We start from the raw sequence: 11,644 nt of genomic DNA, 5'->3' as shown, positions 1-11,644 counted from the left end.
CTGCGCTCCAAGGCGCCGCCCCGGCGCTCGAGCACCGGCGCGGGGCGAGGGGCGGCCGCAAGGACGGGGCTCCTCGGTGCCCTCCGCCAGCGGCCGCCGCCCACTTACACCCCTGCTCGCCGCCCTGCGATCCCGCCCTTCCCGCCCCGCCGCTGCCGGCCTTCCTCCGTCCCTCAGGTGAGCGTCGCTGCCGATGCGCCGGGCGGGGCGGCCGCCTCTTGTCCCTCCGCCGCCATGAGGAAGAGGCAGCCGGGCCGGTCGCCCCCGCCCTCCGCTTACCTCCTTCTGTTCTCCCCTCGTGCCCCGCCGTCCGCCCGGCCTGCCGCCGGGAGCGGCGCCGGGAGCTGGCGCCGCGCTCAGGTGCGAGCACGGCGGGGCGGAGGTGGCGGGCGGGCACGGCCCCCGCTGGCCTGCGGCTCCCGGGCAGGAGCTGGCATGGGAAAGGGGCGAGTGGAGGCGAGCCCACAGACGTGGAAGGACCCGCAAGAGGGGTCTGGAGGCAGGGTCCGGTATTATCAGCTTGGTGAAATCTGGTGCTGCAGTGTCGTGTTCAGGAAGGAAAAAGGGGGATGATGAGCTGCAATCCAGCAGGAAGCAAACGCTTTATTTAAACGCTGTTTAAATAAACTCTCCCTCCGATTTGATACTTACTGGGGGTGAATGGAGAGGAGTGTTAGGTTTTTTGCCTTGGTTTGGGTTTTTTTGGTTTTTTTTTTTTGTGCTCAGCATCACATAATTTATTTTTGTATGTGAGATCTTTATTCTCTTACGAGCTTTTGAGCACTGCCCCAGGTGTCGCTCCTCTAAACACTTTTTGCTAGCCAAGTAAAAAGCACAGAAACAAAACTGTCCCCATGTGTGAGCCACAGTGCTAAGTTTGCACAGTGCAACAGGGAGTGAACTTTGCTGGTGTAAATCTCTGCTCAAAATTTAGTTATGTGGTTTGATGTACCATGTAAGTCATGCAGTGCAGTCTTTTACTCACCTTGGATGTACACTGGGTGTCTTTTACTCGCCTTGGATATACACTGGGTGTTTTATTCTCCCTCTTTCTTGCAGAAATAGGTTGTAATATATATTTAACAAAATCTCTGCCAAGCTTACTAAACAGGAGGAGCCTACTGAACGGGAGGAGCATTAGTTTGTATATATGAAGAAATATTTCCTTAAATTTCACTCTAGAACTTTGCTAGTAGGTGAGGATTGTTATTCTCCTGATTCCCTAAAAGTAGTAAGCCCCACAGCTTTATCAAAGTTCTGAAATATTTGTACTTTATTATTTTATTGACATTATACTGATGTGATATGATTTTGCTACTTAATTGCGCTTTCAGTTCTTAATTTTAAATGTTTTAGCTCTTTGTGTTATTAAACCCTAGCCCACAGTCAACTAACAGTAACCTAAATACTTTGCCTCGCATTTCATGCATTGAAAAAAGAAATAAACCAACTCACAGACAGATATTCTCATTTCTCTCTGAAACAGAGATGGGAGGGTGTTTAGAAAATGAAGGTAGAGCATGACTATTCTTGCCATGTTCCCTTCCCATGGAATCCCAGAATGGCCTGAGTTGGAAGGGACCATAAAGACCAATGGCTCCAACCCCTCTGCCATGGGCAGGGACATCTTCTACTAGATCGGGCTGCTCAGAGCTCATTCCATGTATTGATGGTGGCTGGCTTGGATATCTGGGACTGTGACTGCTACTGCCTTGTAGGAAAACAAGGTTCTCTCTTAGGCAGACTGCTTCCAGATGACTGCATCCATGTATTGGTTCCTGATTAAGGCTGCTGGCCCAATGATCAAGACTAACTAAATTTTTAGGGAAATACCTGCTGTATTGATGTTCTGTTAACATGTTGTGTGTGATGTGAATTTTTAGAATGCCAAATACAAAATTTTATGTATTATGTGTAACTTTGTGGTGTGAGGGGTTTTTTGAGGGTCTTTATGTTTGTTTGGATTTTTTAAAAGAAAATATAGCTGTTGTTTTGTGCAATAATGTCAGTAGTTCCTTATAGGTTCTGAGGGAAGGAAATTAGTTTTTAAATTCCATCCTGCTTGGTGTTAAAAGTAAATACAGCAGTTTAATTACAGATTTTCAAGTAGTTGCTGGGAAATGAACATATGAAGTAATTGATTTAGTTTTTTTTTGTAATTTACTTTTAAATCTTGAAGATCCCTAATAGGTTTAGAAGTAAAGTACCTCAGGGCCCCACAGCCTTTCAGGTGAAGGACGTCTTTGATCCAAACTAGTAGCACTCAGAAGTCCAGGAAGTTTTGCTGTTGTTACTTCCACAATTATGATTTATAATGTAATCTGATTGAGTTAGGTGTTTTTATTTTTCTGTTTTGTGGAATGTGTGTAGTTGAATTTGTTAATGCTTCTGAGACTTTATAAATAACAAATTATTATGATACAATGTTTTAGGATAGGTTTTAGAAGAGACAGGAGATTTACTGACAGCTAAGAATAGTGAGTTCTAGTGCTGGGTTGAAATGCAGGCTATGACATCATGGTCTGATATTTTTAAAGGCTTTTCTTTCCTGTAAGAAGTGCAGATGAGTACCATGTGAAGTGACTAAGCTTTCCAGTCACTGCTTATAAAACAAGATGTTATCTAGGAAATAGTCAAAGGGAAAACAAAAATCTGTCAGTAACCTTGGACTATTTCTTGGTTTTCATAAACGTTGAGTGAAGAGGACTCTTATGTGTTCTGTTAAAGCTTGTGGTGCAGGAGGCAGTCTTGGATTTATTTCCTACATTTGTTTGATCTAATGGCCCAGCATTACTGTGTTTGATAACCGATTGGTACTATCTTGCAGCCTGCTGTGCATGCTGGAGATGCAGAAATCATGTAGCAGAAAGCTTTGAGCAGCTGTGGATTATCAGTTTCTCCCAAGAGGAATATAAAGTGAAGGATGAAGGCAACTGGATTTATTTCCCTGTGGACGTTGGTTTCTCTGCCTTGTGGCCCGTTAGCAAACCCCGCGGAACGTGAAGATGTAGTGAAGCATGCAATAAAGCTGCACCGTGGGAAAGGAGCTGTTATCACTCAGAGGAAGCAGTGGGTGTTGGAGAGCTGCAGAAAACTGTCTGGTCTTCTTCGCCAAAAGAACGTTGTTCTCAACAAACTAAAAAATGCCATAAGAGCAGTTGAGAAGGATGCAGGACTGTCTGATGAAGAGAAACTTTTTCAGGTGCACACCTTTGAAATTTTCCAAAAAGAGCTGAATGAAAGTGAAAATTCAGTATTTCAGGCAATCCATGGCCTCCAGAGAGCTCTACAGGGTGACTACAAAGATGTTGTAAATATGAAAGAAAGCAGTAGACAGAGACTGGAGGCCTTGAGAGAAGCTGCAATTAAGGTTGGTTTCCTCATGTTTGTTACTAGAGTATTCATATTCTACTTGTGATTTTAACTTTATTATGGCACAGTTTCAGTCTGTTTTAATAAAGAAGGGTATCTACATAAAACTTGCAATGTTTACTATTGAATGAAGTATTTGTTTTCATTAGTAAATTTACACGTAATTCTGGTGTAGCGCATAAAACTTATTAGCAGTCAATAGTTCTTATCTCAAAGCTTAGCATAATCATAATACCTATGGCAAATATAATGTTAAAGAGAGAGGAATAAGAAGAGTGAATCAGTGCACATAGCACAGTTGCACTAGACAAGCCAGTGGCATGAGCTGAGTGGAAATAATGCCATCAAATGGTGAAATACTAAGGGTTTTTTCCACTTTAAATGAGAATTGCTCAATCAAATTCTGTTAAAACAGAATTACTTGCTGCCTTTCATTTCCATGGGTAAAATGGGCATGCAAAACAGTAGGTGACTAGCTTTTTAAAACTCAGTATTGCACCCCCAGCCTAAGAAATGCAGGTTTGAAATGCAGTGCTTCCAAGAAAAGAGTCAGCTGAAATAACTTTGCCAAGAAAAAACACAGATGAGTAACAGTTGAACACAGATACTTCATGGAAAGTTTGAGTTCCCGTGTCCCATTATGTTGAGCACAATCTGCCACTGTCTTCTGGACTTGGTAGTGCTCAGACTGTGTACTGAGTCTCGAATTGAGAGAAAATGCAATTTTATGTATTTGGTATTTAAATTGCTCTTTTCCTTTCTCTAGTCCTCAACCACTGGAGGAATCTATTCAGAATTTTCTTTGTTTTCTGTCTTCTAAAAGAAGAGGTTGCCCTTGCACAAGGGAGCAAGAGAGGGAATAAAAATGTAATTGGCATTTAGCATTTGAGTTGTGAGAGTCTCTGAAGAGCATTTGTGCTAAGAAATGTGCAGACCTTGACAGGTGAAGTTGGAAAGAAATTATGTGCAGTAAAGGTGTCCAGTGAATAGTGCCAAGATAGGCTGGAAGTAGAAATTAGGATGTAAACTTGGCAGACTGGAGTGATTCTGTGCAGTGGAATTGAAGACTGAATTACAACAAATTTGAATAGGGAATAATTTGGATCTAGATGTATTCCAATGAACTGCTTTATATGACTTGTATAGTGATACTTCATGGTAGTGGCAGCCTCTTCTGCACAGAAATGTCATAGAAATTGTCATGAGCTTTACTTGGTTTTCCATCATTTTTCTTTCTCAGAGCTTGCAAAATAGCAGCACTGAGGCATTCCAGAACCTTCTTTCCCATTTACCTAATTCTTGGTAATGTTGCAGTAAAATAATGAAGTAATTTATCCTTGAACTTGAGAATGGTGCTTCTTCTAGAAGGAAGCCTTTGTGTACAATTATATGTTTTAGAGGTGTGTCCTGTCAAAAGTTTACTTTTGCTGAAGTGGATTGTGCAGGCTTTTTTTTGTATTTTCAAAATATTTACTTGAGTGAGCAATCTTTTGCACCTTCCTTCTTATGCCATGCATGTGGTTATTCAAACAGAGTATTTGTGGTCCTAACCTTATAATTGTTGTATAAAGGGAAGCAAAGATATGGAAAAATGCATGCCAAAAAGATGAAAATTGCATGGGATACATTTGTTTTGGACTTGTTCTTAGTTCATAAGACACACATTAGGTCAACTTTGTCCCAGTTTCATTTTACTGTAACAATTATTTTGTTGGTATACTCTTAGAGCATCTATTTTTTTAAACAGTGAGTGAATGGAAAATATAAGTAACTGTAGGGGGTGCTGGAATCTTCCCTTTATTTTATTTCTGTTGAGTAGAAATGCTTGGAAGTCATTAGTGCTGGGATATGTATGTATGTCTGATGCATTTCTTGCTGGTTCTGCTGCTGTGAAAAGATATAGTGGGATCATTCACAGTATGTGGCAGGGGGAAGTAAGAAGGAAGTACTGAAGAGGATTTCTGCCTTCTTTTGCTCCAGGATCCTGTTTGGAAGTTCAGGAAAAAGTAACAAAATCTTACTTTTTAATTAGCTTCTAATTTCTTGGATGCCTTCTAATCAGACATGGGTGGAAAAAATTACTTGCAAGTATGGCAAAGATGCAACCTCTTCCGCATGTGCTTTTGTCTCTGAATACATACTAGAGTGCAACAGCAACTCTGCATTCCGAGTCAGCATTGCACCAAAGACTTAATCTTCATTTTGCTCATATGTTTTCAGGTGTTCCTATTAAGTACACAATCCTTATCTGTATTACTTTTCTTAAGAGGTTGCTTGTTATCCTCATGATCAAGTGTCTCCAATACCAACCTGAGTTGCAGAGCAGTGTTTGTACTGTGATGCACTTCTGCTTAGCATGTAGCAGGTTGTTTGAACTAACTCATGCTTTTTATGGACACCGTTGCCTGTGGTTGTCCCAGTCTACTGCTATCACATTTGTTTCTTGGTGGAAACACACTTTAATAGACTACAAAAACTTTAATCTTCATTAATTGAAGGAACTTGAAGCTACTTCAACTCTTATTTTTTCAAAGCTTTTCTACCTTGCTATCTTGGGAAACCTAACTTCTTTTAAATCAGAGATTATTTTTTATGTAGTTTGCCTATAGCTCTGTTCAGCCTGTTTGTCTTGGCCAATGGAAAGGACTGGGATGGGCTCCTTGCCCCCAAAACCTCTTCTATTTTTGAGGGGAAAGAATCTTACCATTATCAATTTCACTTTGTTCTGAGTTGTTGCTGAATTAGCAGAGAATCTGCAGCTCATATGGGGGCTGTTTTTTACATCTTTTGAGCTAAGTCTGCTAGCAGAGAGCAACAGATAGGAAATGTTTTTCCTTGAGGCTGTATGAGAGTGACTGCGTCTCCTACTTATGTGTTGCATAAGAACTAATTGTTGACATTGGGCCAAACACATTAATAGTTACATTCTTCCCAGCTCCAGTTATTTTGGGCTCTGGGTAACTTTCACCATGAGGATGTAACTATGATAGTTCTCAACACCAGCAGACACCAGTACTGTGGTTTCCTCACAGTCAGAGGCATTCATCCGACTGTCAGGATTTTAAAAGGGCTCAGCTGCAGTTACTGGTTGTACTGAACATATTCTTCCCTTGGCATCAAGGATTTGACTGAATTATGCGCATGTTCTTGTGGATTCCAAGGGGAAAAATGTTCATCTGCAAATGTGTGGAGGAGACACTACAGTTATTTAAGCATAGGTGTTTAGGACCATATAATAAGCTCAGGTTATTGAAAATATCTATGGAGGGTAGGCAGATAAAATACACAACCTATGGGAGTTCTGTATTCTCTGATTTCTAACTGGGCATGGCAGGGGCAGGGCATCTGGAGACAGCAACTTGTGTTTTCTGGGAATTGAGTCAGACCTATAGATTGCTTGCATTATTTTGCCTGGTGTTTTTTTTTTTTTTTTTTGGGGGGTTTTTTTTTTTTGGGTTTTTTTTTTTTTTTTTTTTCTAACAGTATTGACTCTATAAAAGAGCAGAAAGGTCTCTCTCATCCAGGTATTCTCAGCATCCTGAATCTAACTGAAAGGAAGGAGTGCTGCCCTTGTGTGTGTTTCGTTATAGCTGTTCTTTCAACAATCTTTAAAAGAATAGAGACATGTAAAGGAAAGAATCTTTTTTCCCCAAAACCCTCAAGTTGTTCTCTGTCAATACACAGTATTGTGTTTGGTTACTGTCATGGTAACTATGTAAAAGGTGTTAGCCCCAGTTGTTAGTAAATTAAGCTTTTTAGTTCTCTTTTTGAACCTGAAACATCATAACTTCATCAGGGAAATTACTGAAATATTTTCACACCATATCAAACCATATCAGCATATTTTCTCTTTTTACTTCAGAAATCTAGTAATTTCAGAAGTTGTCAGAGCAAGTTGATAAGGGGCCCAAACTGAAATAGGGGGGAAAGTCACATTTTTTAATTCTGATAGGAAAAGTGCTTTTTGGGAAACATGAACAGGAAGTTTGGTTAGAGTGACTGGCTGCTCATCTCTACTGCAGCTCTTTTTTTCTTCCTGTTTCCACAGTTACTGTAATTTTTGAAAACCATAAACAGACCTCTTCCTATGTTTATAAAAGGGCTTATAAAATTAAGATTCATTTTGCTTTACATCTAATTTGTTTGTTTGTTGTAGATAGTATGGCTATGCTTTCAAGGTAATTTGCTTCCCTTCAAAAGCACAAAGTTCTAAACTTTATTTGGCTCTGAAATGTTTCCTAGAGTTTCTCAAAGTAAATCCTTTCTTGTATTTTCTGGATCATAACCTTGGGGCAGGTCTGCTGTTTAATGTAATAGAAAAGGCTATTGGTGGATATTTTGTTTGGTTGTTTTGTATTCTTGCCCACTTACCCAATGAAAATTGGCACAAGAAAAATCAATCTCTGAATATCTTCATGACGTCTATATTGCTTTTGCAATTCCGCTGATAAAACGTTTTGTGTCAAAAGAAGCACACATTCATGTCAAATGTTTTTTCTGCTCAAAGGCCTGCCAACACTTTTTCTGTGTGTTGTAAAATTCAACAGGAAGAAATGGAATATGTTGAACTCTTAGCAGCAGAGAAACACCAGGTTGAAGCCCTTAAGAACATGCAGCACCAAAACAAAAGCCTGTCGATGCTTGATGAAATTCTGGAAGATGTCAGGAAGGCAGCTGATAGATTGGAAGAGGAAATAGAAGAGCATGCCTTTGATGACAACAAATCTGTAAGTGATGCTTTAGACTCAGTCATTTCATTGGAGTGCATTTATTTATAGTTGATGTTCGCCCTGTGTGTATGTCTTGAGTTATATAGTTGTTAGGATTTTAGTGATTGTTGAAGAGTGAGCAAACAGGAGTAACTGCTCCTTTTTGCTAGTGACTTCAGTGGTTTTGATTTGAAAGTGCTCCCTGCAGCTGCCACTTTGACATGCCCAAGTGTAGTACATCTGAGTGATACAGCCCGTGATAGATACGGCATCTCTGTGGTGGTGGGGACTGTGATTGTTGGACTTGGCAGGATATGAAGTTACCGTGTTCAGCATTGTCTCCACGTTTTAATTTTCTTGAGAAAGTTACGGGAGAGCAAGAATCCTTGCAGCTGGTTTTCACAGTCTGGGAAAAGATGTATTTTTCAAAGGAAAGACCTGATATGTGTTTGTGATGTTACTTTCTTCTACGTCTGACTTCCTCTGTGTTTTGTACCTTGGCCTGCCTGCACTGATCTTGTTTTTATGTTGCATGATGGGAGAGTGTAGCTATGATATTTTATGAAAAATCCTTTGCTAGGATTTTTCTCCTGAGGAGCTGAGGAGCCTCTGGAAAGAAATTTAAACAATTACTATCTGCTGCTGTGGAATGCAACAGGTGTACCTGTGATTGGTGCGTGTTGGTTGTTTCTAATTAATGGCCAATCACAGTCAGCTAGCTCAGACTCTCGGAGAGTCAGGAGTCTTTGTTATTCGTTTTATTCTTGTTCTTTCTAGCCTTCTGATGAATCTTTTTTCTTTATTCTTTTTAATGTATAGTTTTAATGTATTATTTTAATATAATATATATCGTAATATAATAAACCAACATGGAGTCAGGATTCACAAGGATTCACGTCTCTTCACTTGTCCCAGTCTCCTCACACAAAACATTGACCACAGGACAGTATCCTTCAGATAAGGCTATACATCTCTAGAGCCAGGAATACGTCAGTTTATTCTAGTGTCCCATTTTTCCATCCTCAGAAAGACTCCCTAAATTGGCTCTGTTTGCATAAACACGGGTTACAGTTTATTTGGCTTCTGCTCTTGGGAGGTTTTTATTGACTTCCAGGTTGACTCCCTTCTCTGCAGCAGAGAGCCACGCCGTGTGTGGTTTTGTTTGGCTTTTTTGTAGTTGAGCTCAAACCGAGAGAGAGTGGAAGCAGCTTTTTTATTTGGCGTGCAGCAGACGCGAGCGGTCGTGCCCGTGGGAGCCGCGCCGCGCCGGGCGGCGGGAGCGCCCTCTCCTGTCCCGCCGGGGTAGAGCGGCCCCGCCGCAGCCCGAGCGGGCGCTCGCCTGCGGCTCCTGGAACCGGCGGGGCGCCAGCGCCGCCTTCTTCTGCCCTTCTTCCCTTCCTCCCTGCTCTTCTGCTTGTGGCTCCATCCCTGAAAGGAATCATGAAGTGCAGCCTTGAGGGCTATGTGCTTCTCCATCATTGCAAGGAACATTTTTTTTAAACTAAAACATTTAGTTTAGAGTAGAGAAGCGTTAATACAGTAATTAATATTCTGATAAAGACACCAGCTTCTGTTAAAATATAGCCAAATAGTGACGTGTAGCAGGTAAAAAAAAATAAATCTGCACTATAACCTCTGTTCAAGAATTGCTGTTCTGAGAAATAAAATCCTGAAAATAACTAGGTAGAAACAGTTCTTATAATAGGTCCTTCAAATTTACAGGATAGTGACCTTTTCTTAACTTGGAATGCAGTCTTTAGTTCAGATTTTTGTGAACTGAGTATCACTTTGTAATCTCCAATTGGTTTTGTTGAAGGTAAGAAAATGTTACTTTTAAAGGCATCAATTTTTGATAAAGAGATTGAAAGATTTTTAGAGAAGAAACCTGCTGCGGTATTTTTAATTGGTGTCAACAAGTTCTGTGGATACTTCAAGCACAGCTAATAGTCCTTCTGTTATTATGATATGCTTAATTGACTCCCCTTTTTTTTGTTTCCTTGATTTTTTGTTTTCTTTTTTTAAAAAGGTAAGAGGTGTAAACTTTGAAGCTGTTTTAAGGGTGGAAGAAGATGAAGCCAGCTCCAAAACAAATGCTTCAAAAAGAGAAGTAGAAGATGACTTAGGACTTAGTATGCTTATTGATTCTCAGAACAATCAGTATATCCTTACTAAACCCAGAGACTCAACCATTCCTCGTGCAGATCATCATTTCATAAAGGTAATAATTTTAGAGACATTCTTGTCATTCGCTTCTGGATTTATTCCCACAAGTTTGCATGTCAGTACTACTTGGTTGGAGTGAGTATAGTTTCAGCATTTGTCTGCCTGAAGTTATCCCAGCATTCATGACTCCTACGTCTATGGTGATTCAGCCATGTCTTCCCTGCTCTTAGGTCTGTCTTCACAAGACTGATCATGATGCCACTCTGTGTTTTTATTTGGCCTCTCTTGTTGCACCTTTGAGGCACTGTCCCCTCTCTCAGACTACAAAGTGTTAAAGCTACTGCTGTGCTTAATAAGCCACTGACAACACTCATGTTGTCAGTAGAGAGAATTTATCTGGTTGTGCCTTGTGATGAAAAAAGGGATACTGAAAAATACATAGACATGGTAGAGTTTGGATTGTTTTTGTGCTTTAAATAGAGTAACTGGATTGGCATTTTTGTTTTAATTGTAAAACCCAAAACAGTTCTGTTTTACCATCTTGTTTTAATGCAAGGTGTCATTCCACCCATGAAATTGCCTACTTTCTATAATATATTTAAAATATTTATATATTGATTTAAAGTCCCCCAGTTACTTAAGGTCAGTACCTCATCTGCTTCATCAGAAAAACTGCTGTGCTTACACCTGCAACAGCATTGAGGTTGATTTACAGAAGTTTTGTTTTCGTTTCACGTGAAGTAGTCTACATTTAATTTTACAGTGCTATTTATCTTTCGAAAGTTAATAGTCTTCAATTTTATCCCAAATTTTTGTCCTTTATATTCATGCCTTTGTAAATCTTATGTATTTAGGATATTGTAACAATAGGAATGTTGTCTTTGCCGTGTGGCTGGCTGTGCACAACAATAGGATTGCCAACCATGTTTGGATATATCATCTGTGGAGTACTCTTGGGACCCTCAGGACTAAATAGTATTAAGGTAAGCGTGCAAGTTAGTTCCTGACTGATTTAATTCATTAAAATCTTTAAAAGTAGCTTTAAAAGGATATGGTCAGCCTCAAATGTATTTTAAAAACAAAGATATCCCCAAACCTGGAGCTTTACAAGAGGAGAGCTTCAAATTTTATGTTTTTGAGTAATTTCGTTTTCAATATGTTTTTCTCCTATAAAATTATGACAATTGTTGAAAGTGAAAATTGAAGGTTGTGTGTTGTGGAATTTTTATGTCAGGTGTTTTTTTTTTCTTTTTTTTATTTTAATCATAAAACATCACAATTGGGAGCCAAATTATTTAATTACATAAAATTTACAGAAACTTGCAAAAAGTTTCAGTGTTGACAGTGGAGGAAGCATTTAAAACAAATAGTTCCCCAAGGAGCATAGTTTGGCTTTCTAC

General features: G+C 39.8%; 1 protein-coding gene across 5 annotated transcripts in view; it reads left to right on the top strand.

Moving 5' to 3' along the window:
• Nucleotides 1-46: 46 nt before the first annotated feature.
• TMCO3 (transmembrane and coiled-coil domains 3) overlaps nucleotides 47-11,644 on the top strand; it is a 33,641-nt gene continuing 22,043 nt past the window's right edge. For all 5 annotated transcript variants that reach the window (XR_005954971.1, XR_005954970.1, XR_005954972.1 and 2 more), the window contains exons 1-5: nucleotides 47-177; nucleotides 2,828-3,370; nucleotides 7,920-8,099; nucleotides 10,108-10,299; nucleotides 11,099-11,227. Coding sequence is in view for 2 of the 5 variants with exons in the window: in XM_041465749.1 (XP_041321683.1) it covers nucleotides 2,924-3,370; nucleotides 7,920-8,099; nucleotides 10,108-10,299; nucleotides 11,099-11,227 (948 nt within the window). In the remaining 3 variants the exon portion in view is untranslated. The remainder of the gene's footprint in view (nucleotides 178-2,827; nucleotides 3,371-7,919; nucleotides 8,100-10,107; nucleotides 10,300-11,098; nucleotides 11,228-11,644) is intronic.

Source organism: Pyrgilauda ruficollis, unplaced genomic scaffold (assembly GCF_017590135.1).
Source record: "Pyrgilauda ruficollis isolate IOZ18807 unplaced genomic scaffold, ASM1759013v1 scaffold190, whole genome shotgun sequence".
NCBI lineage: Eukaryota > Metazoa > Chordata > Aves > Passeriformes > Passeridae > Pyrgilauda > Pyrgilauda ruficollis.
This window is presented reverse-complemented; position numbering and strand designations above follow the sequence as displayed.